The following is a 24619-nucleotide window of genomic DNA, read 5'->3' as shown; positions in this document are numbered from 1 at the left end:
ACAGAGGCCAAGGACACCATTTTATCCCCTGGCTAACAGCCTTATATAGACCTAACCTCCATGAAATTATCTAGCTTCTCTTTCAACTCTGTTCTAGTCCTCGCCTTCACAGCCTCCTCCGGCGAGGAGTTCCACAGGTTGACTACGTGCTGTGTGAAGAAGAACTTGCGCTTATTCGTTTTAAACCTGCTACCCTAGTTCCTTTGTCGTCACGCGTGTGGTTGCTACCGACCGATGGCGTTCAGGAGCGGGAGCCTCACCAGAGCTGAGAGCTGCATGATGGGATTTGGGGTTGGGAGGGACCCCTAAGCAGTTCTCCAGCGCCTTGGATTGCCTGTCTTGCCCATCACCCATTCTCCTGCCAGCTGGGACTATGAACCCTCTGGGCGCATATACACGTGTCTGGTCGGAACCACGGCCTCCAGATGCAGAGCTGGGATTTACCAGCTGAGGAAATACCTTTGAGAGCTCCCGTCGCACAGCTGCCAGGCCAGCGGAGAGCAGGCCAGGGAGACGGTGGGACAACGCTGTGATCAGCCAAATCAGTTAACTGGCTGAGACTCTGACAAGGATTTCAACAGCTCCCCCTCCAGCAGGATTCCAGCTGCAATCAGTCGTCCAGAGGGGCCTAAAGTGGCTTGGCATTAACCCGGTCTCCTTTGACCAACACCAGCTGCTGTGAGCGCCCACTGACAGGCCTTGCCCGGCGCTAGCCACAGCCGCCGCCCCTGGAGACGTGCTTGCGATGGCAGAGCGAAGTCCGTAGAGGAGTGGAGTCGCTTACGCTGCTAGCCGGCTTCAGACGCTGTAACCGTTCAGCCGGAACCAGCTGGCCCAGTGACACCCGGGCCCGACCAAAGCCGCAGGCCTGGCCAAGCGATTCGAAAACCCGCCCGGGCCACGCTTGCGACTGTTTAACTCCGCTGGGCCAGTGTGGCCATGCTAGGCACAGCGTTGTGGGGGGATCGCACGGTTATTGGGAGGGGGTCGCGGCACGGCTACCCTTCCTGCAGAGAGCTTTGCATGCGGTAGCAGTACCGCGACCCGCCTGAAAACCTGGCTGGGAGTGTTGCAGTGCTGTTTATTAAAGCAGCATGCGCTAGGCACGCTGGCTCTGCTGTGTACTTGGGCACCCCCAGTGCCAGGGCAGGCACCGCCGGCCGTGCGGGCCCGGGGAGACATGGGAGCTATCAGCTGAGGGTCTCGCTGTGAGCACAGACACCGAGAGCAGGCAGCCTTATTCCTCTTGGGGGGAAGGGCTCCCGGGCCCTGAACCCCCCTTCCCTGCTCTCAGTCTGCCCTCCTCATCCTACCCAGCCTCACCCCCACCCCCACTGCTCACTCGCCCCAGGCAGCCCCGCCTGCTCCATGGTCCTTCCAGGCCCAAGGTGCTATCTGCTGTCCCCTGGGCCTCAGGAGGCGAGAGGCTACAAGTACTTCCCCAGTGGGGCACACCCGGCCTCCCCCTCCTCATGCTGCTAGTGCTGCAGGGCCTGGGGAAACTGAGGCACGCCCCCACCCCCACACAGCATCACTACAGAGCACATAAAAGACAAACGGTGCATTCAACTCCAGCGGGACCACAGGATTACAACAGTAGCCAGCACCCCCTCTACGTCACCCGCTCAGGGGCGTAACCCCCCCCGCCCTGCCATGGCCACCTAGCAAGGTGGCTTTCAGGGCTGCTTCGTCTAGGGGCTTGCACATTTCCAGCTCCCTGCTGACCTGAGCATGCAAACAAGAGACCGGACGGGCGGCCCTTCCTGCTAGTCCTGCTAATCTTTTCGAGCGTACCGGCCCCTTTTCAATGTATTAACATTTCACACACACCCCCCCGTGGGAGAAAAGACAGGGTCGGGCCCATCGCGATGTGGGCGCGTTTGTGGTCATGCATCTGTGCACGTGTGTGGGTGTGCACGTCTGCTGGTGCACATTTGTGTGCGCGTTGGTGTTTTGATGTACGTGCATGCGCTTGTGTGTTGGTGCATTTGTGCGCACGTGCAAATGGGGGCATGTGTTTTGATCCAAGCTATGCTGGGCCAGCACACAGGTCGGCTCCGATTGGTGTTCCCTTGCAGATGCCCACTGCCAGGTGGCTCATGCTGGGCCCCCAGAATCAGCGCTCTCTCTCTTAAACACATAGGCCAGCCAACTGCGCGCGCAGGACTGTGCAGCGCTGCCCTCTGCTGGACGGACTCACTCGCGTGTCATACCCCCCGCACTGCTAAAAGCTAAGGAGAGTCTCCACCAGTCCACTCTCCCCCGATTGTGAGAGTGTCTTAAAAGTGAAGAGGTATTGAGCAATGGCCCGTGTGCTTGCAGGGCAGGTCTGTCTGATTGCCCTTGAGGGGCATTGCCAGGTTCTCCTGGAAGGTAGGAAGCTGCCAAATGAAACGTTCGCATCCCAGCCTGACCCAGGGAGCTGAGGCTGCTGGGAACCCACAGCCCTGGGCTCCCCATCCATGCAACGCTCCTGGCGCCCCACAGTCCTGGCCCACACCCCCTTTCCTTGCAGCTCCCTGGCTGCCGACAGCGGCCAATGCCAGGTGCCCCAGAGGAATCGCCTCCTGCCGCCCATTGCAGCGCCTGACACACACAAGCTAGGGACATGCAGAACATGGTGTTGGATCCCTGCTCGCACCAAGGGCATTTATCTAGCACTTTTGGGAAACTTGGCCTTCGCAGCGTCCTCTGGCAAGGAGTTCCACAGGTTGGCTCTGAAGAAAAATGGTCTTTAATTGTAAATCTGCTGTCTATTAATTTCCTTGCATGACTCCTAGTCCTCCTGTTCTTTGAAGGAGGCTGACTGGCACCTGCCCTGGTGTGGCCCGGCCCACAGTGCTGGGGGGTCCCCGTGGCGCCCCTTTGCAGCCTTTTTGCATCTTTTGCTGCAAACTCTTTTGAGAACTTTTGCACCAGCTGCAAACGCTGGCCACGGCCCCTGGCCCAGGACTGCGCTGAGCAGCGCCGATCGCAGGCCAGACCCGGGTGCATGCCCCCCCGCAGCGCCAGGTGCCTCAGTTTCCCACAATGAGCAGCGCTGATCCGGGCCTACAGCCAGCGCTGCGCGCGCCCCGCTGTAGCACCTGGCGGGCGCCGGGGGGCGGGGCTGACGCACCTGCAGGCGGCGCGCGCCGGGCCGGGCAACGGCTGTGGAACGCCCCGGCGGGGGTCGCGCAGCAACGGTGGAACGCGGCGGCTCATTGGCGGGCGCGAGGCGCCACCTGGCCCGCGGCGGCGGGAAGCGTCTCCGCCGGGCAGGGCTGCAGCGCGGGCGCACGGTACTGCCCCCCCCCCCCCCCCCGAGCGCGAGCCCTAGGGAGGAGGAAAATTCGCCCCCCCCTCCCGGGCAGGGGCCTGGCCCGTGTTCGCTCAGGGGCCGCCCCGAGCTCAGCCCGACGCGCCCCGGGCCGGGAGCGACGCCTCCGGCCGCAGGAGTTTGCAGCGGGCCTAAGGTGCAACCCCCCCCCCCCCGCAGAAATTGCAAGGCGGGTATGCGCCGTGCAACCCCCCCCGAGAGTGCAAGGCGGGTATGCGCCGTGCAACCCCCCCCCCCCGAGAGTGCAAGGCGGGCATGAGCCGTGCAACCCCCCCCCGAGAGTGCAAGGCGGGCATGAGCCGTGCAACCCCCCCCCGAGAGTGCAAGGCGGGTATGAGCCGTGCAACCCCCCCCGAGAGTGCAAGGCGGGCATGAGCCGTGCAACCCCCCCCCCCCGAGAGTGCAAGGCGGGTATGAGCCGTGCAACCCCCCCCCCCCCCGAGAGTGCAAGGCGGGTATGAGCCGTGCAACCCCCCCCCCCCGAGAGTGCAAGGCGGGTATGAGCCGTGCAACCCCCCCCGAGAGTGCAAGGCGGGTATGAGCCGTGCAACCCCCCCCGAGAGTGCAAGGCGGGCATGAGCCGTGCAACCCCCCCCGAGAGTGCAAGGCGGGTATGAGCCGTGCAACCCCCCCCCGAGAGTGCAAGGCGGGTATGAGCCGTGCAACCCCCCCCGAGAGTGCAAGGCGGGCATGAGCCGTGCAACCCCCCCCCCGAGAGTGCAAGGCGGGTATGAGCCGTGCAACCCCCCCCCCGAGAGTGCAAGGCGGGCATGAGCCGTGCAACCCCCCCCGAGAGTGCAAGGCGGGTATGAGCCGTGCAACCCCCCCCGAGAGTGCAAGGCGGGTATGAGCCGTGCAACCCCCCCCCCCCGAGAGTGCAAGGCGGGTATGAGCCGTGCAACCCCCCCCCGAGAGTGCAAGGCGGGTATGAGCCGTGCAACCCCCCCCCGAGAGTGCAAGGCGAGTATGAGCCGTGCAACCCCCCCCCGAGAGTGCAAGGCGGGCATGAGCCGTGCAACCCCCCCGAGAGTGCAAGGCGGGTATGAGCCGTGCAACCCCCCCGAGAGTGCAAGGCGGGTATGAGCCGTGCAACCCCCCCCGAGAGTGCAAGGCGGGTATGAGCCGTGCAACCCCCCCCCGAGAGTGCAAGGCGGGTATGAGCCGTGCAACCCCCCCCCGAGAGTGCAAGGCGGGTATGAGCCGTGCAACCCCCCCCGAGAGTGCAAGGCGGGTATGAGCCGTGCAACCCCCCCCCGAGAGTGCAAGGCGGGTATGAGCCGTGCAACCCCCCCCGAGAGTGCAAGGCGGGTATGAGCCGTGCAACCCCCCCCCGAGAGTGCAAGGCGGGTATGAGCCGTGCAACCCCCCCGAGAGTGCAAGGCGGGTATGAGCCGTGCAACCCCCCCCGAGAGTGCAAGGCGGGTATGAGCCGTGCAACCCCCCCCCGAGAGTGCAAGGCGGGTATGAGCCGTGCAACCCCCCCGGAGTGCAAGGCGGGTATGAGCCGTGCAACCCCCCCCCGAGAGTGCAAGGCGGGTATGAGCCGTGCAACCCCCCCCCGAGAGTGCAAGGCGGGTATGAGCCGTGCAACCCCCCCCCGAGAGTGCAAGGCGGGTATGAGCCGTGCAACCCCCCCCCGAGAGTGCAAGGCGGGTATGAGCCGTGCAACCCCCCCCCCGGAGTGCAAGGCGGGTATGAGCCGTGCAACCCCCCCCCCCGGAGTGCAAGGCGGGTATGAGCCGTGCAACCCCCCCCCCCGGAGTGCAAGGCGGGTATGAGCCGTGCAACCCCCCCCCGAGAGTGCAAGGCGGGTATGAGCCGTGCAAGCCCCCCCGAGAGTGCAAGGCGGGTATGAGCCGTGCAACCCCCCCCGGAGTGCAAGGCGGGTATGAGCCGTGCAACCCCCCCCCGAGAGTGCAAGGCGGGTATGAGCCGTGCAACCCCCCCCCGAGAGTGCAAGGCGGGCATGAGCCGTGCAACCCCCCCCCGAGAGTGCAAGGCGGGCATGAGCCGTGCAACCCCCCCCCGAGAGTGCAAGGCGGGTATGAGCCGTGCAACCCCCCCCCGAGAGTGCAAGGCGGGCATGAGCCGTGCAACCCCCCCCGAGAGTGCAAGCCGGGTATGAGCCGTGCAACCCCCCCCGAGAGTGCAAGGCGGGTATGAGCCGTGCAACCCCCCCCCGAGAGTGCAAGGCGGGTATGAGCCGTGCAACCCCCCCCCCCCCGAGAGTGCAAGGCGGGCATGAGCCGTGCAACCCCCCCCGAGAGTGCAAGGCGGGTATGAGCCGTGCAACCCCCCCCGAGAGTGCAAGGCGGGTATGAGCCGTGCAACCCCCCCCCCGAGAGTGCAAGGCGGGTATGAGCCGTGCAACCCCCCCGAGAGTGCAAGGCGGGTATGAGCCGTGCAACCCCCCCCCGAGAGTGCAAGGCGAGTATGAGCCGTGCAACCCCCCCCCGAGAGTGCAAGGCGGGCATGAGCCGTGCAACCCCCCCCCCCCCGAGAGTGCAAGGCGGGTATGAGCCGTGCAACCCCCCCCCGAGAGTGCAAGGCGGGTATGAGCCGTGCAACCCCCCCTGAGAGTGCAAGGCGGGTATGAGCCGTGCAACCCCCCCGAGAGTGCAAGGCGGGTATGAGCCGTGCAACCCCCCCGAGAGTGCAAGGCGGGTATGAGCCGTGCAACCCCCCCCCCCCGAGAGTGCAAGGCGGGTATGAGCCGTGCAACCCCCCCCCGAGAGTGCAAGGCGGGTATGAGCCATGCAACCCCCCCCCCCGAGAGTGCAAGGCGGGTATGAGCCGTGCAACCCCCCCCCGAGAGTGCAAGGCGGGTATGAGCCGTGCAACCCCCCCCCGAGAGTGCAAGGCGGGTATGAGCCGTGCAACCCCCCCCCCGAGAGTGCAAGGCGGGTATGAGCCGTGCAACCCCCCCCGAGAGTGCAAGGCGGGTATGAGCCGTGCAACCCCCCCCCGAGAGTGCAAGGCGGGTATGAGCCGTGCAACCCCCCCCCCGGAGTGCAAGGCGGGTATGAGCCGTGCAACCCCCCCCCGAGAGTGCAAGGCGGGTATGAGCCGTGCAACCCCCCCCCGAGAGTGCAAGGCGGGTATGAGCCGTGCAACCCCCCCCCGAGAGTGCAAGGCGGGTATGAGCCGTGCATCCCCCCCCCGGAGTGCAAGGCGGGTATGAGCCGTGCAACCCCCCCCCCCCCCCCGGAGTGCAAGGCGGGTATGAGCCGTGCAACCCCCCCCCCCGGAGTGCAAGGCGGGTATGAGCCGTGCAACCCCCCCGAGAGTGCAAGGCGGGTATGAGCCGTGCAACCCCCCCCCGGAGTGCAAGGCGGGTATGAGCCGTGCAACCCCCCCCCGAGAGTGCAAGGCGGGCATGAGCCGTGCAACCCCCCCCCGAGAGTGCAAGGCGGGTATGAGCCGTGCAACCCCCCCCCGAGAGTGCAAGGCGGGCATGAGCCGTGCAACCCCCCCCCCGAGAGTGCAAGGCGGGTATGAGCCGTGCAACCCCCCCCCGAGAGTGCAAGGCGGGCATGAGCCGTGCAACCCCCCCGAGAGTGCAAGGCGGGTATGAGCCGTGCAACCCCCCCCCCCCGAGAGTGCAAGGCGGGTATGAGCCGTGCAACCCCCCCCCGAGAGTGCAAGGCGGGTATGAGCCGTGCAACCCCCCCCCGAGAGTGCAAGGCGGGTATGAGCCGTGCAACCCCCCCCCGAGAGTGCAAGGCGGGCATGAGCCGTGCAACCCCCCCCCGAGAGTGCAAGGCGGGCATGAGCCGTGCAACCCCCCCCCGAGAGTGCAAGGCGGGCAGGAGCCGTGCAACCCCCCCCGAGAGTGCAAGGCGGGTATGAGCCGTGCAACCCCCCCGAGAGTGCAAGGCGGGTATGAGCCGTGCAACCCCCCCCCCCCGAGAGTGCAAGGCGGGTATGAGCCGTGCAACCCCCCCGAGAGTGCAAGGCGGGTATGAGCCGTGCAACCCCCCCCCGAGAGTGCAAGGCGGGTATGAGCCGTGCAACCCCCCCGAGAGTGCAAGGCGGGTATGAGCCGTGCAACCCCCCCCCGAGAGTGCAAGGCGGGTATGAGCCGTGCAACCCCCCCGAGAGTGCAAGGCGGGCATGAGCCGTGCAACCCCCCCCCGAGAGTGCAAGGCGGGTATGAGCCGTGCAACCCCCCCCCCGAGAGTGCAAGGCGGGCATGAGCCGTGCAACCCCCCCCCGAGAGTGCAAGGCGGGTATGAGCCGTGCAACCCCCCCGAGAGTGCAAGGCGGGTATGAGCCGTGCAACCCCCCCCCCCCGAGAGTGCAAGGCGGGTATGAGCCGTGCAACCCCCCCCGAGAGTGCAAGGCGGGTATGAGCCGTGCAACCCCCCCGAGAGTGCAAGGCGGGCATGAGCCGTGCAACCCCCCCCGAGAGTGCAAGGCGGGTATGAGCCGTGCAACCCCCCCCGAGAGTGCAAGGCGGGTATGAGCCGTGCAACCCCCCCCCGAGAGTGCAAGGCGGGTATGAGCCGTGCAACCCCCCCCCGAGAGTGCAAGGCGGGCATGAGCCGTGCAACCCCCCCCCGAGAGTGCAAGGCGGGTATGAGCCGTGCAACCCCCCCCCCCCGAGAGTGCAAGGCGGGTATGAGCCGTGCAAACCCCCCCGCAGAGAATGCAAGGCGGGTATGAGCCGTGCAACCCCCCCCCGAGAGTGCAAGGCGGGTATGAGCCGTGCAACCCCCCCCCGAGAGTGCAAGGCGGGTATGAGCCGTGCAACCCCCCCCGAGAGTGCAAGGCGGGTATGAGCCGTGCAACCCCCCCCCGAGAGTGCAAGGCGGGCATGAGCCGTGCAACCCCCCCCCGAGAGTGCAAGGCGGGCATGAGCCGTGCAACCCCCCCCCGAGAGTGCAAGGCGGGTATGAGCCGTGCAACCCCCCCCGAGAGTGCAAGGCGGGTATGAGCCGTGCAACCCCCCCCCGAGAGTGCAAGGCGGGTATGAGCCGTGCAACCCCCCCCGAGAGTGCAAGGCGGGCATGAGCCGTGCAACCCCCCCCCCCCGAGAGTGCAAGGCGGGCATGAGCCGTGCAACCCCCCCGAGAGTGCAAGGCGGGTATGAGCCGTGCAACCCCCCCGAGAGTGCAAGGCGGGCATGAGCCGTGCAACCCCCCCCGAGAGTGCAAGGCGGGTATGAGCCGTGCAACCCCCCCCCCGAGAGTGCAAGGCGGGCATGAGCCGTGCAACCCCCCCCCCTCGAGAGTGCAAGGCGGGTATGAGCCGTGCAACCTCCCCCCCCGCAGAGAGTGCAAGGCGGGTATGAGCCGGGCAACCCCCCCCTCGAGAGTGCAAGGCGGGCATGAGCCGTGCAACCCCCCCCGAGAGTGCAAGGCGGGCATGGGCCGAGCAACCCCCCCCCGAGAGTGCAAGGCGGGCATGAGCCGTGCAACCCCCCCCGAGAGTGCAAGGCGGGCATGAGCCGAGCAACCCCCCCCGAGAGTGCAAGGCGGGCATGAGCCGTGCAACCCCCCCCGAGAGTGCAAGGCGGGTATGAGCCGTGCAACCCCCCCCGAGAGTGCAAGGCGGGTATGAGCCGTGCAAACCCCCCCCGCAGAGAGTGCAAGGCGGGTATGAGCCGTGCAACCCCCCCGAGAGTGCAAGGCGGGCATGAGCCGTGCAACCCCCCCCCCCCCGAGAGTGCAAGGCGGGCATGAGCCGTGCAACCCCCCCCCGAGAGTGCAAGGCGGGCATGAGCCGTGCAACCCCCCCCGAGAGTGCAAGGCGGGCATGAGCCGTGCAAACCCCCCCCTCGAGAGTGCAAGGCGGGTATGAGCCGTGCAACCCCCCCCCCGAGAGTGCAAGGCGGGCATGAGCCGTGCAACCCCCCCCGAGAGTGCAAGGCGGGTATGAGCCGTGCAACCCCCCCCCGCAGAGAGTGCAAGGCGGGTATGAGCCGTGCAACCCCCCCCCCGAGAGTGCAAGGCGGGCATGAGCCGTGCAACCCCCCCCCCCCCCGAGAGTGCAAGGCGGGCATGAGCCGTGCAACCCCCCCGAGAGTGCAAGGCGGGTATGAGCCGTGCAACCCCCCCCCCCCGGAGTGCAAGGCGGGTATGAGCCGTGCAACCCCCCCCCGAGAGTGCAAGGCGGGCATGAGCCGTGCAACCCCCCGCAGAGAGTGCAAGGCGGGCATGAGCCGTGCAAACCCCCCCCTCGAGAGTGCAAGGCGGGTATGAGCCGTGCAACCCCCCCCCGCAGAGAGTGCAAGGCGGGTATGAGCCGTGCAACCCCCTCCCGAGAGTGCAAGGCGGGCATGAGCCGTGCAACCCCCCCCCGAGAGTGCAAGGCGGGCATGAGCCGTGCAACCCCCCCCCGAGAGTGCAAGGCGGGCATGAGCCGAGCAACCCCCCCCGAGAGTGCAAGGCGGGTATGAGCCGTGCAACCCCCCCCCCCCGCAGAGAGTGCAAGGCGGGTATGAGCCGGGCAACCCCCCCCTCGAGAGTGCAAGGCGGGTATGAGCCGTGCAACCCCCCCCGAGAGTGCAAGGCGGGCATGAGCCGAGCAACCCCCCCCCCGCAGAGAGTGCAAGGCGGGTATGAGCCGTGCAACCCCCCCCCCCCCCGCAGAGAGTGCAAGGCGGGTATGAGCCATGCAACCCCCCCCCAAGAGTGCAAGGCGGGTATGAGCCGGGCAACCCCCCCCCTCGAGAGTGCAAGGCGGGTATGAGCCGTGCAACCCCCCCCCCCGCAGAGAGTGCAAGGCGGGTATGAGCCATGCAACCCCCCCCCAAGAGTGCAAGGCGGGTATGAGCCGTGCAACCCCCCCCGAGAGTGCAAGCCGGGCACTAGCCGTGCAACCCCCCCCCCCCGAGATTGCAAGCCGGGCACTAGCCGTGCAACCCCCCCAAGAGTGCAAAGCGGGTATGAGCCGTGCAACCCCCCCCCCAAGAGTGCAAGGCGGGTATGAGCCGTGCAACCCCCCCCCCAAGAGTGCAAGCCGGGCATTAGCCGTGCAACCCCCCCGAGAGTGCAAGGCGGGCACTAGCCGTGCAACCCCCCCCGAGAGTGCAAGCCGGGCATTAGCCGTGCAACCCCCCCCCAAGAGTGCAAAGCGGGTATGAGCCGTGCAACCCCCCCCCCAAGAGTGCAAGGCGGGCATTAGCCGTGCAACCCCCCCCAAGAGTGCAAAGCGGGTATGAGCCGTGCAACCCCCCCCCAAGAGTGCAAGCCGGGCATTAGCCGTGCAACCCCCCCCCCCAAGAGTGCAAAGCGGGTATGAGCCGTGCAACCCCCCCCCCAAGAGTGCAAGCCGGGCATTAGCCGTGCAACCCCCCCCCCAAGAGTGCAAGGCGGGCACGAGCCGTGCAACCCCCCCCCAAGAGTGCAAGGCGGGCACGAGCCGTGCAACCCCCCCCCAAGAGTGCAAGGCGGGCACGAGCCGTGCAACCCCCCCCCAAGAGTGCAAGCCAGGCATTAGCAGGGCACCCCTGGCAGACCTTGCAAGCCGGGCCTTGGCCAAGCGGTTCCCTGGGCTGTGCTGTGCCCGGGGGGGCTATTGCCAAGCTTTGGCCAGTGCATGGCTGGGGGGGGGGTAGGAAGCACGACCCCGAGGTGCGGGCCGTGCGGGAGAAGCCTTACACTGCGGGGGCTGCCAGTCCCACCCCCTCCGCCCGGCTCCACAGGTGCTCAATCCGCCAGGGCGGGGTGGGGCCGCTGCTGCACAGCCCCCGGGCAGCCCTCGTGCAGGGGTGAGCAGCTGGGGCGGGGGGGCACTGACTGGCCTGCACAAGGGGGGTGGAGTGGGCAGCTCACATTGCCCCCCCTTGCTGCCTCTGAGACAGAGGCAGCAAGGGAGGGGGGGCAGGAGCCGGTGCCTGGCGGGGGGGGGGCTGCCTTACAAGCTGCTCCTCCCATGGGCTGGAGGACAGGGGGGCAGAGGCGCAGTGGGGTTAGCGAGCCCGCCCCCCAATTGATTTTTCTGTGGGGCAGGGGTAGGGCTGTTCCACTCCGACCGTGGGCTGGTGGAGTTTCCATTGATCGCTCCATCGGGGCTGCCCCCACTACATAGCCCTCTCCGCCCCAGAGCCTGGGGGGCCCAGCCTGGTAGAGTTGGGTGCTCAGGGAGAAGCCCTCTCGCGTAAGATACTTGCATAAGAGGGCTAGTGTAGACAGACACCTTGCGTAAGGAAGCCCCGATGGTGAAAATGGCCGCCGGAGCTTCCTTGCGCAAAACCGCGTCTATACCGGCCACGGATGCTTTTGCGCAAAAGCATCCCTGCCAATCGAGACGCTCTTTTGCGGAAATATTTTAACAGAAAAATGTTTCCATTAAAAGCATTTCCGCAAAGTCATGCCCGTCTAGACGCAGCCAGGATGTTTTTGACTAGGCCAGTGTTTCTCAAGCAGGGGTCCGAGCGCCCTCGGGGGGACCCGAGAGACGTCTGGAGGGCACCTCCCCACCACTGGCGTTTGGAGAACACGGAATTTGAGTGTGAAGTTTGACAGCGCTTGATTCGTTTGGGCCTTTTCACCCCCAAATTTCATCGCCCGCCCGGCTACGATGAAGTTGTTTAAACAAATGTGTTGCGATGGTAGAAAAAAAATTGTTTGCCTGAAAACTGTAGGGACTGGGGGTGCTTTATAGATCTGACATTTGGAACAAGGGGTACTGTATTAAAAAGAAGTTGACACCCCCTGGACCAGTCGATGGGCACGTCCGCGTTCCTCCAGGAGGGGCTCTTGTACATTTCCAGCCAGGAATGCTGAACCCCGTCAGCCCCGGGCCACTGACTCGCCTGCTTTGAAATGCACGAGGGGGGCTCTTGTGCATTTCGAGACCGGGGTCAGTGGCAGACTCAGAGTCCCCCGCTGGCCCCCGGCTCCGTGCTCCCCTGCCCCTTTGAATCATGCGGAGGCAGCTGTTTCAAAGGGGGAGCAGCCACGCAGCTGATCAGTTCCACGCGATTCAGAGGGGAGCCTGGGGACCCCCCAGCTGAGGCCGAGGTCCCCGCAAATCCCACGCAGCACTTCCCGGGCCCCGGGCTCAGCTGGAGAAATGCTGCGGAGAACCTCCCGGGCTCCAGGGCTGCCCCCTTGAATACCCACAGAGGTGACAGGAGTGTCACTGTTTCAGAGTGACAGCGCCCCTTCCTCCCCTCTGGGTGCCTCTGTCTCATAGAGGCAGCATTGGGAGGGGGGAATTGACTAGTCGCCATTACTGTTCGATAAGCAAATGCGTATCGGATAGTCAACTAGTCTTTAACATCCTTACTAGGGACACGCTTCCTACCCATCCTGGCTAACAGCCATTGCTGGACCTCACCTCCATGAATCTATCCAGCTCTTTTTTGAACCCTGGTAACGTTCTAGCCTTCACCGCATCCTGTGGCAAGGAGTTCCACTGGTTAACTGTGCACTGAAGGACGAAAAATGTCCTTTTGTTGGTTTGAAACCTGCTGCCTATTCATTTGCTGCCCCTAGTTCTTATATTGTGGGAATACATAAATCACGTTTTCCACACCTGTCACATTTAGAGACCTCGATCCTAGAGCAGTGACTTGTTTACGGCCCTAGGTGAGAAGCAGGCCAGCTGAAAGTCTCTGAGTACAGCTAAAAGGGGGAGCTGATGGGACTGAGGGTGGATTTGAACGACCCAGACACCTGTTGGGAAAATAATCGGGCCAAGCGCATTTCCAGGGAGGGCTTGGAACGTGCTGAGAGTCACTTTCTGTTCCAGCGAGCGGAGGAGGCAAGGCGGGCTGCCATTTCCATCCGGACTGGGCCCCGGGGGAGGAATTGGTGGAAGGCTATTTCAGTGAAAGCGATCCAGACCTGAGACTTCACCATCCCACGGAAAGGACGGCGCGCGAGCCAATGGACACCCCCAGCAGATGTTCACAGACGCGCTGGTGAGTCAGTTTCGGGGGGAGAAAGGCGTTCAGAGGCCTGCCAACGTCTCAGGGGCTCGCCTGTCAGGAAACGCAGTTAAATACGAAGGTGCCATTTTGGTTGTCTTGCATCTCTAGGGTCTTCTCAGCATTTTGTCTGAGCTTACGCGTTAAACTATGGCCTCTGGTTCTAGCGCTGTTAGTGATGTACCGGTCAGAAGGCGGGGGGGTTCGTTAACAACTGAAATTTGGAGAAAACTCAATGTGGGTGTGAAGTTTCACAGCACTTTATTAGTTTTGTACTTTTTACACCCAAACATTTCATCACCCGCCCGGCTCCCATTAAGCGGTTTCAACAAATGTGTTGCAATGGTCGAAACAAAACATGTGTCTGAAAACCGTGGCTATTGGGGATACTTATATCTAATTTTTAAAAAGGGGTACTTTATTAAAAAACAACAAACGGTCTGGCAGCACTTTATAGACGAACAAAACACAGAGATGGGATCGTGAGCTGTCGTGGGCACAGCCCCCTTCTTCAGATGACTGGAGTTATGAGTAGGGGATATGAAAACTGGAAATAAATACGAGAGGGGAAGAGAAAGGAAAAAGGAAGGAGGAGGGGACGGGACGGGACAAGGTATCATTAAGTATCTGGAGAATGGGTACTTGAACCTCAGTAGATACAGATCGAAGTCAATAGCTAGATTGCTGAGACAGGAAGGGTACCACTCCGAGAGCTGTTAGCACCTTCAGTGGCAGGGTCCCCACCAGCCCGTATCTCGATTGAGTCCATTAGCGTGTGAATTGAATTCAGGTTGAGAAACACTGCTCCAAATACTGTAATACCCTCAGAAGATGGGGCTTGTATCAACCGTGGATCAGGCGGTCCACCCCGGAGTTGAGATATTCACGCTACCCCGGGAGATCGGTAGAAGTGATGCAACTTCAGCTGTCTGAGTAACGGCGCTGAAGCCGACGTACGTAGATCTACGTACCGCGGGCTCCTCTCTGCAATGTGCCGACTGGGAATTCTCTCCCGTCGACTCACTGGGGCTGCTCGTTGAAGTGGAGTACAGGAGTGGGATCGGCAGTCGATTGATTGTGCCCATGCTAGACGTGATAAATCCACCCCCGCTAGCTTGATCGCTGCCCATGCTAGACGTGATAAATCCACCCCACTAGCTTGATTGCTGCCCATGCTAGATGTGATAAATCCAGCCCCACTAGCTTGATCGCTGCCCATGCTAGACGTGATAAATCCACCCCCCGCTAGCTTGATCGCTGCCCATGCTAGACGTGATAAATCCACCCCCGCTAGCTTGATCGCTGCCCATGCTAGACGTGATAAATCCAGCCCCGCTAGCTTGATCGCTGCCCATGCTAGACGTGATAAATCCAGCCCCGCTAGCTTGATCGCTGCCCATGCTAGACGCGATAAATCCAGCCCCGCTAGCTTGATCGCTGCCCATGCTAGACGTGATAAATCCAGCCCCGCTAGCTTGATCGCTGCCCCAGCCAGCCTGTAGCGATGGGGGGAGTTAGTAAATCAGGGCCGGGGCCATGCAAACACCTTCCCAAGGGCAGCGTTAACGTGTCGCTTGGACGCAGGCAGGAAAGGCCACGTGACCGTCGGTTGCAGTTGTGACTGCGGGACCTTGCACGGCGTGAAACACTCGCTGAGGGGGGTGGTTGGATTTCCAGGACACCATGGCAGGGACGGGGGGGGGGGTGCTCCCCTGCACGGCCCTGGCCCTGCATGGGTAGGCAGCACAGCCGGCCCCCAGCTACACCATCCGATGAGGGAGGAAGGGGCCGGTCGGACGAAGCGCGGTCGCCGGCTCCCAAGAGCGCAGCCAGCAGTTCCGCTGGTACGCGAGTGCCCCTCCCCGCTCGGTCAGCGGTGGGACCCCCGCCCCTCCGGCTGCACCGACAGGCGTTACGCCGCGCTCCCGGCGCAGCAGGGTACCCCCAGGGAGCCACGTCGGAGCTGGCCCCGGCCACGCTGCGTCCCGCTAGGGGTCTCGGGGGAGCCGGGGACTCCCCCGCCGGCCCCGGCCACGCTGCGTGCCGCTAGGGGTCTGGGGGGAGCCGGGGACTCCCCCGCCGGCCCCCGGCCACGCTGCGTGCCGCTAGGGGTCTGGGGGGAGCCGGGGACTCCCCCGCCGGCCCCCGGCCACGCTGCGTGCCGCTAGGGGTCTGGGGGGAGCCGGGGACTCCCCCGCCGGCCCCCGGCCACGCTGCGTGCCGCTAGGGGTCTGGGGGGAGCCGGGGACTCCCCCGCCGGCCCCCGGCCACGCTGCGTGCCGCTAGGGGTCTGGGGGGAGCCGGGGACTCCCCCGCCGGCCCCCGGCCACGCTGCGTGCCGCTAGGGGTCTGGGGGGAGCCGGGGACTCCCCCGCCGGCCCCCGGCCACGCTGCGTGCCGCTAGGGGTCTGGGGGGAGCCGGGGACTCCCCCGCCGGCCCCGGCCACGCTGCGTGCCGCTAGGGGTCTGGGGGGAGCCGGGGACTCCCCCGCCGGCCCCCGGCCACGCTGCGTGCCGCTAGGGGTCTGGGGGGAGCCGGGGACTCCCCCGCCGGCCCCCGGCCACGCTGCGTGCCGCTAGGGGTCTGGGGGGAGCCGGGGACTCCCCCGCCGGCCCCGGCTACGCTGCGTGCCGCTAGGGGCTGGGAGGAGCTGGGGACTCCCCCGTAGGGGCAGGGGGGAGCTGGGGACTCCCCCCCCGGGCCCCGGCTACGCTGCGTGCCGCTAGGGAGTTCCACAGGTTGACTACACGCTGTGTGAAGAAGAACTTTCTTTTATTAGTTTTAAACCTGCCACCCATTCATTTCATTTGGTGTCCTCTAGTTCTTCTATTTAGGGAACTAATAAATAACTTTTCTTTATCGGCCCTCTCCACACCACTCATGATTTTATAGACCTCTATCCTATCCCCCATCAGTCTCCTCTTTTCCAGGCTGAAAAGTCCCAATCGCTTTAACCTCTCCTCATATGGGACCCGTTCCAAACCCTGAATAATTTTAGTTGCCCTTCTCTGAACCTTTTCTAATGCCAGTAGATCTTTTTGGAGATGAGGAGCCCACACCTGTATGCAGCGTTCCGGGCGTGCCATGGATTTATACAGGGGCAGTAAGATATTCTCTGTCATATTCTCTATCCCTTTGTTAATGATTCCTCACATCCTGTTTGCTTTTTTGCCTGCCCCTGTACACTGCGCGGGCGTCTTCAGAGAACGATCCACAATGACTCAAGATCTTTTTCCTGATGAGTTGCAGCTAAATTAGCCCCCATCATATTGTAAGTATGATGAGAAACCTGGGGAATCCAGTGACCTGCTCCTTGAACTCTATCAGTGCCTAATCCCCATAGGAAACACTCAGACCTCCCCCCAAAACCCTCCTCCAACCCCCCCCCCCCCCAGAGCATGCCCCATGCCCAGCGGCGCAAGTGACCACACGGCAGCAGGGTGCATTTTAAAACTCCTGACCCCAAGTTTTATTACTGGGTAGGCGAGTCAGTTCCAAGATGCACAGTCGAGAGCATTTACAGGAGTGACATGAGCATCCTCGGGGGCAGGCGCACGAGGCAGGAGAGCGGTCCTGGGAAGGGCGCGGTGCGCCCGGCGAGCTGTCACTCCGTGGTGCCGGGGGCGGGTTTCGCACCGGGGCCTTGGCTCAAGGTAGAGCAGAAAGCGCTGGGCGCTGTGGTGCCAACCCTGCATTTCGCTTTGCACCTCTTTTAGCCGCACGAGCATTGGGGCCCCGGCTCGCGGGGTCTTTCCGAACTTGCCAAGCGCTGGGCTGACCCACGCGGCCTTGTCCAGAGCTGTACTTCTAGTGCTTGTTCCGAAACAACCGGCGCCCGTGCGGGAGGGGATGGCGGGACGCGTTCTGGGGTCTGGAATACCGAGTGCCCGCCTGCCCAGCAAACCGAGCCCAAGCGACCCGCCACAGTGGGTGTGTTCTCCCCGCCCTGCGGCGTGGGGCCCAGCTGCAGCGACCGTGGCCAGAAGCACCCGCGAAACGCTCTGCCCTTCGTGGCGGAGACGGCCCCCGAGCTAGCTGTGAACTGCCTGGCCTCGCCCCGAGTCTAAATGCCGGGCTTTCGCCAGCTTTGCCAAGGGGAAGCATTGGGCTGGGGAGCAAGTGTTACTTAGTTAACGAAGCAGTTACCTGGACCCCCTCCCCCGCTCGTTTAGAACTAGCCTACCTGTGAGAAGCGGGAAGACGCCGCGGGGGGCCCCAGGAAACCTCAGCCAGCCAGACCGGCCTTCATTGGTTTCCATTTATTGCGTACCAGAGACGTGGAAGCAGAATAACCGGCCGTCTGCGGGTCCCTGCGTTGGAACGGGCCGAGGAGACGGGTTTCCCCGTGCCCGCCAAGTTCATTATTGCTAAGTCTCTCCCCCGCGCATGGGGCTGGTGTGGCCGGGGGCCTCGCGGCCCGCTACCTGCTTTGCTGTTGGCCCCCAGGGCGCAGCGGCTGGTCCGTGGGGGGAGAGCAGCAGGACCCCACGGCTGGGCCACCCCCAGCCAAAGGCGGGGATACCGGGGAGGGAGGAAGGACGGGCAGCAGCGGGCGGCTGCTCTGGGGTAGCCCGTGGCCAGGGGGTCTCAATGGCAGCTGCAGAGTCGGAACAGTCCAGGCCCGGGGCTCACCTGCTACCTGCTGGGAACCAAGGGCAGGTGGGTCCCAGTGGGCCCTGCTTTCGTTAGAGCGGGGCACCTGGGACAGCTGCTGCTTGGCTCGGGGCCGCCCCAGGTCTGGGGCCGTGCTCAGCACCGGGGAGCCCTGGCATCCGGCACGGCTCCCTGCCCCGAGCCCCGGTCAGCACCAGCCTCTTCTGCAGCTGGCACCGACCGGCCCTGCCATCAGTGGCCCGGTGGGGGTGGGAGTGAAAGGAAGCCCTGGGACCGGGCAAAGGGGGGGGCGTCTGCCCTGCAGGGTCTCCCAGAGCTCGCCGGGCGCCCTGCACCTCCAGCGGCCCGCTCGGGAACCCACCGTGCCCTGTCCCGCCGGGCCTGGGGCAGCTCAGAGCCCAGACCCGGCTCGGGGAGGGGGCCTGCTCCCGCGAGGCACAGCGGGCGCCCAAGTCGGCACCAAACCCAAACCTCCCCGAAAAGCATCTCGGTGGAGACTGTATTGCAGCTTGGAAAGCCCCGTTAGCGTCGGGAAAAGTCGAGTTCCTAGCTGGGCCGGCGGGCAGCGCCGGGAGGGGCCGGAGAAGCACCTGCGCCGGTGGGGGAGTCGCCGGGCAGAGGGACCCGCAACGAGCCGATTCCATCCTCCCGCGTCCGTACCCGGAGGGGGAAGCGAGTCCCCAGGGAGAGCTCCAGCGCCCGCGCATCGTTCCCTGGGCGCGGGCATCTTTGGACGGCGACGGCTCCGTGACGCAGCTGAGGCTTTGGAAGAGAGGCAGCAATAAATAACGGCCCGGCTCCGGCTCCGGCGTGGCCTCGCCCCTAGGCAGCAGCTACAAAACCGCCACGGCTAAAAACCCACACGGCTAGTTTATTAGTGCATAAAAAAATAGGTGTGGAGTCCCGCCTGGTTCCCTTGCTCTGCAGCGGGGGGTTTGCCGGCGCCGCGGGGCCGCTCAGAAGATACTGGGGCAGAGGTGCCAGTCCTGTTTCTCCTTGGCTTCCCAGTAGCCACCCTTGTACACGCAGATCAGCTCCCCCGTCATGGCGTCCACCTTCCTCTCGAACCACAGCGGGACGTAGCCTTCGTAGTCCTTGCCTGGGGAGAGCACAGCAGGAGGGTCGGGCAGGCGGCACGGGGCCTGCCTGCCTGCCCTCGGCCCCTGCGCTACTGGGACCCCGGCCCCTGCCTCACCTTCCTCCAGCGCCTCCACGGCCTCCGCCTCCCGCTGCCGCCGCACGGCCCTTTGCTTCTCCTCCAGCCTCTGCTTCTCCACGTTGGCCTCGTCCCACCTGCCGTTCTCCATGAGCCGCTGGTCAGGCCTGAGCCGGCTGTCCGTGGGGGCCACGCGCTCCTCGGGCTCGTTCAGCGTCAGGGCCAGGTCGGAGAAGAAGTACATGTTCTCGGCGTTCTCCCTGCGGGACGAGGGCCGGGTCAGGCTGGGGGCAGCCTGCTCCCCGCCCTGCTGCTGGCCCGGGGCAGAGGCCAAGCCACCGGAGAGCAGCTGCACGCCGAGGACTGCCAGCCTTGGGGGCCGCGCGCCCACCCAGGCCCCTCGGCGCAGCGCGAGGACGCGGGAGGGAACCAGGCCCCCGATGGAAACCGCTCCCTGGACCCGGGCTAGCCCCGTTTGCAAGGCAGCCTCCCCTGCTCCTGCTGGATTGGCAGAACACCCCTAGCCCAGTGTGTTGTAAACTTTTTAAGACCAAGGGACACAAAACAATTTTGAGGAGGAACAGCAAGGATTTCTGTGTAAGGGGGGGGGGGGGGAGTTACCGAGAAAAAAAAAAGTTGCCTGCCCCTTTAAGGGTGGCCATTTTGAACTCCGCTCTCCGCGGCACACCTCCGAGTGCCTCGTGGCGCACCACACAGTTTAAGAAACACTGCGCTAGCCTCGCCCGTTCTCAGGCAAGCTACCGCCCAGCCCCCGGCGCCCCGCACGGCAGGGCACTCACGGGAGCGGGTATTTCTTCCACAGGACCCTGGGGGCCAGCGTCTGGTAGACGGTTTTCTGCTTGCCCTCCGAGCTGGTGCCGCCGTGGCTGCTGTGCATGATCTTGGAGCACTCCATGGCTTCGTCCCACGTGCCCGACATGACGTAATGCGCCTTCCCCTCGGCGTCCGTGACCACGCCCGTCACCTGGCGCCGGGAGAAAACCACACGCAGGCGCTTGCAGCCGGCTGGACAGGGGGGCGGGCCGCGGGCAGGCGCACGTGGCCGGGGATCTCGCCACGGAATGCGACACCGGAGCTACGTGAGCGCCGGGGGCCCACGGCGTGGCCAGCACGGTGTCAAACGAATAACTGCCCAGCGGACGCTAGTTGCTGCCCCCCCCGGGGGGGGCTGGGTACGCACCTTGCGGGGGACGTCTCTGGAGAAGTAGCTGTAGGGCGTGAACTTCAGCTGGCATTTATCTTTGGAGGTGTGGTTGATGATCTCGATGTCCCCCGACTGGAGGAGAGAGAGAGGCACAGACGGAGGGGGGTTGCAAAGGCCAGCCCCCCCCGCCCCCCCGCGGGAGGGGCTGGGGCCTCTCCTGCCAGCCCCCCTGCTCTGGCGGGCCCCCACTGACCTGGTCGATCCACAGCTTGCCCACGATGATGTTGTGGACGGTGGAGGTGACCTTCCTCCAGACGTAGTGGTTCCCGCTGGCGTGGAACTCCAGGTGGATGGCCCCTGTGGCGGCAGAGGGGGAGGCTCTGAGCGGGGGGCGCAGGCCTGTGCCAGCCAGGGGCGAGCCAGGCTCAGCATGACGGCATCGGCGTTTGCTGAAAGGCCCCCCGCCCTGCAGCTCCCCACGAGGAGCCGGACACCGGGCCGGCCTGGTCTGCTCCGCGTGGCGCTGGGGTGGCCGGCGCCCCGCTCAGCCTGGCTCCCAGGAGGAATCCCACCGGGGGGGCAGGCCGGGGGCAGAAGGACCCCCCAGAGCAGCGGTCCCCAACAGCAGGGGGCTGGCCACTCTGGTGCCTGTGGGTGACCCCTGCTGGCCGGGGTCTGTAGCACTGCCTGGCGGGGGGTCGCCCTGAGGCCCTCGTGTGCCCTAGACCATGGCCCAGCCAGTTCCCACCTGGCCAGGGGAAGGGGCGTGGCTACCTGGGGGGGTGGTCTGGTTTGGGAGAAGGGCAGTCTTGAAGAGAAGAGACTGAGCCGAGTGTGGGGGGTTCAGGGGCCCATGGCCCCCGCCCCAAGGGATCTGAGGCTGCCAGCCCCCTACTCTGATGCGCACATTGAACCCAGGCTGGGCTGTACCTCTGAGCAGCCATAACCCCCCTATTCTACTGGCTGTTGGAGCCGCATCAGGCTGCAAGGTCGGGGGGCAGGGGCGGTGCCCGTCGTGCCGTCAGCCACACCCACCACGTGCTGGCGGAGCGGCGCGGGGCTCTGCACACCCCTGCCGGTACCGTGTCTGTGCGCACGCGATCCTCGCCGAGTCCTGCGCAGGGAGCGCTGATCAGCCCCCACCCGGGGAGGGGGCCGCTGGCTGAGCGTTGCCGACTTCGCGGGAGCCAGCCTGGGTGCAAGCTGCTCCTGGCGCCGCTCGAGCAGCTTAACCCAGCACGCTGGCCGCCCTTGGCCGTGCTCGTACGTCCCAGCGGGAGAACGGGGCTGCGGGGGCAGGCGCTCGTCCCCGCCGGCTGGGCCCCCGAGCGGCCTCCGGAGCCGGACCGGGGGCCGTGGTAGGAACAGTGGCACCGCGGTCCCGGCTGCGGGGAAGTGGGCGGGGCGGGAATTCCCTGGGACCGCCCAGGGGGCAGGGCTAAAGCGGGGGGCGTGGCCTGGCACTGTGCCCTGCAGGGGAAGCGCCGCAGGGGGTCACAGTGATGGGGGAGGAGGGGGAACCCTGCACCAGCTGCTAGCGCGAGGGGAGAGGGGCACAGTCACAGTGACGCGGTGCGTGCATGAGGGCGGCATACAGCCCCAGCTCTGGCTGCCGTCCGGGTGTGCCCCAGCCTGGAGCCAGCTGCCAGATTCCTCCCCCGCACGTCCCTGGAGCAAGATCCCCAACCCTGGCACTGCAGAGCCGGGCACGGACCCTCGCCCGCAGGCCGGTTCTCCCCGGGAGACGGAGGCCCCAGCTGCTGCCGCCAGAGGAGGGGTTACTGGTGCAAGGCAGCTTGTCCTGGGCGAGGGGCCAGATAACCCGCCCCCGAGGGGACCCACATTCACTGCACCGGCCCCGAGAACAGGGGCCTGGCCGCCACTGAGCCTGCACGTGGCCACGCGCCAGCCCCAGCCGTGCGCCGGGCAGAGCGCGAATGCTTTGGGCTCCCACGAGCCTGCGGTGCAGCTGCAGCCCGATGCCGGGACAAGCAGCGAGCAATTCGTCCCGAAGCACCGCGGGACCGTGGCACGCAGCATCCCGCCGGCTCGGCACTCACCCAGGGGCATGATGGAGAGGTATTTGCCCCGGAACTTGCTGGCGATGGTGATCTCCTGCCACAGCGTCCAGCCGCGCTTGGAATACACGTGATGGGCCGCGGCCGGCGGGTGGTGGCTGACCTGCGAGACAAGGCGAAAGCAGCGTTACGCAGGCGCAGGGCAGGAAGCAAAGCCCCACGCCGGGGGGAGGGGGGACCCGCCGTTGGTACCGCGGGCCGGGAGCCAGACTCGGAGTGGGCGGGAATGCCTGGGGGCTGCAAGAGAGGGACGTGGTCTGACTTCCTGACGGGTATCACGCTGCTGCAGCCTAAAACCGTGTTTCTCGACTTCTGTTTATAAAGTACCCTGGGTACCTACAGGTTTCAGACAATGTTTAAACCACTTAATGGGAGCCGGGCGGGCGATGAAAGTTTGGGTGTAAAAAGTAGAGAACTAATCAAGCGCTGTCAAACTTCACACACACATTCAGTTGTCTCCAAATTTCAGTTGTGCGGACGTACCCCGCCAGACTTCTCTCGCGTACCCCAAGGGTACTCCTACCACTGCTTGAGACACACTGGGCCAGCCCAGCCGACAGGCGTCTGTCCAACCTGCTCTTCAGTATCTCCACGGATGGGGATTCCACAACCCCCCTGGGCAATTTATTCCAGCGTTTAACCACCCGGACAGGCAGGAACTTTTTCCTAATGTCCAACCTCAACCTCCCTTGCTGCAGTTTAAGCCCATTGCTGCTTGTTCTATCCCCAGAGGCCAGGAAGAACACGTTTTCTCCCTCCTCCTTATGATACCCTTTTAGATACCTGAAAACTGCTCTCATGTCCCCTCTGTCTTTTCTAAACTAAACAAACCCAATTCTTTCAGCCTTCCCTCACAGCTCCTGTTCTCTCGACCTTTCATCATTCTTGTCGCTCTTCTCTGGACCCTCTCCAATTTCTCCACATCCTTCTTGAAATGCGGTGCCCAGAACTGGACACAACACTCCAGCTGAGGCCTAACCAGCGCAGAGTAGAGCGGAAGAATGACTTCTCGTGTCTTGCTCTCACCACTCCTGTAAATGCCTCCCCAAATCATGTATCCGAGGGGTGGCCGTGCTAGTCTGGATCTGCAAAAGCGACAAGGAGTCCGGTGGCTATAAGGTGCGACAGGACTCTTTATCCCCAAATCATGCTGGCTTTTTTACAATCCTGTCACACTGACTCTCCCGTAGCACTCTGCCCCGGGGTCCCTTTCTGCCGTGCTCCTTCCTAGACCGTGGCTTCCCATTCTGCGGGCGTGAAACTGACTCTGCATTTGTCCCTATTGAATTTCATGATCTTTACCTCCGACCGTTTCTCCGCTATCGTTGTGAATTAGAACGCTGCCCTCCGGCCTTGTGTCCGCCGCAAACTGTGTCCCCTCTGCGCCATTATCGAAATCATCGATGGAGACATTGGCCAGAACCGGCCCCAACACAGACTTGGAGCTCCTGGTGCCGCCCTCAGACTGAGAACTGTTAATAACGACTCTCTGGGAACGGTTATCCAGCCAGTTCTGCACCCACCTTGTAGTCGCCTCAGCTGGGTGTATTTGCCTAGTTTACTGGTAAGGAGGCCATTAAAGTTCGGATACACTACACCGACCACTTCCCCTTTAGCCACAAGGCTCCTTACCCTGTCAAAGAAAGCTAGAGCCCGTCCTCTAGAGGCTTGCAAAGGGGTCCCTGAATGATTTGCTCCGTTATCTTTCCTGGCACAGAAGTAGGGCCGTTACATTTAGTTTAATCATCTAATCGATGGATTTTCCATCAGCTAGTCGGTAAGTGGGGAGCCGCCGTGGGGCTAGCGCCTGGCTGGGCTCTTACTCCATTGAAAAGGCTGGTGGCAGTGCGGGGGACCCCAGGCGAGCTGGGAATTCGCTCTCCAGGCTTGCTCTGCATGCGCTTTAGCCTTTGACGTGTATTAACAGCCTGTCGGTTCTTAATCCATTTAAAAAGCAGAGGCGGGGCTGGGCGTGAGCCGGCAAGCAGCTGATTCCCAGCTCGCGTCTGGCCCCTGCCTCCCCCTGCCTCCTGCGGAGACGGTGCTGGGGTAACCGGTCTTTGAGCTGGCTCCTGCCCGCCCGCCCTTGCTGCCTCTGTGGGGCGGCGACGAGTCAACGAGTCCCTTGACTAGCCAATAGCTTTTACGTCTCAGCTTACGTCCCTATGTAGAAGTCAAGGTGACGGGTCTGCAATCCCCTGGGCTGTCCTGATTTCCAATACGGACTCTAGATTTACCCCTTTCCAGTCTTCTAGGATCTCTCCCGAAGCCCGTGACGTTTCAAAGGTGAGAGCTATTGGTTCAGACGCCTTCCCGGGCAGCTCCTTGGCTGCGTCCACACTGGCATGATTTCCTGCAAATGCTTTTCACAGAAAAGTTTTCCATGAAGCATTTGCAGAAAAGAGC

The 24619-nt window shown here is 64.3% G+C and overlaps 1 protein-coding gene and 1 long non-coding RNA gene across 8 annotated transcripts in view; one reads left to right on the top strand and one right to left on the bottom strand.

Annotated features, from left to right (window-relative positions):
• Positions 1 to 3112: 3112 nt before the first annotated feature.
• LOC142818450 (uncharacterized) lies at positions 3113 to 24234 on the top strand. 2 transcript variants are annotated; one of them, XR_012895916.2, is made up of 3 exons: positions 3113 to 3281; positions 13022 to 13193; positions 23550 to 24234. It is a non-coding gene; the product is annotated as an uncharacterized LOC142818450 (long non-coding RNA). The 2 variants fall into 2 exon arrangements; XR_012895917.2 differs by having other exon boundaries at positions 23058 to 24234.
• OSBP2 (oxysterol binding protein 2) overlaps positions 16642 to 24619 on the bottom strand; it is a 73156-nt gene continuing 65178 nt past the window's right edge. For 4 of the 6 annotated variants that reach the window (XM_089775340.1, XM_089775339.1, XM_089775341.1 and 1 more), the window contains 5 exons: positions 22196 to 22316; positions 20389 to 20492; positions 20172 to 20267; positions 19771 to 19955; positions 16642 to 19230 (listed from right to left, as the gene is read on the bottom strand). In XM_089775340.1, the coding sequence (XP_089631466.1) occupies positions 18771 to 19230; positions 19771 to 19955; positions 20172 to 20267; positions 20389 to 20492; positions 22196 to 22316 (966 nt within the window). In that variant the 3' untranslated portion in view covers positions 16642 to 18770. The remainder of the gene's footprint in view (positions 19231 to 19770; positions 19956 to 20171; positions 20268 to 20388; positions 20493 to 22195; positions 22317 to 24619) is intronic. The other 2 variants (XM_075897883.2, XM_075897884.2) reach the window with 1 other exon arrangement.

This window comes from Pelodiscus sinensis, chromosome Z (assembly GCF_052426305.1).
Source record: "Pelodiscus sinensis isolate ZL-2025 chromosome Z, ASM5242630v1, whole genome shotgun sequence".
Taxonomy (NCBI): Eukaryota; Metazoa; Chordata; order Testudines; family Trionychidae; genus Pelodiscus; species Pelodiscus sinensis.
This window is presented reverse-complemented; position numbering and strand designations above follow the sequence as displayed.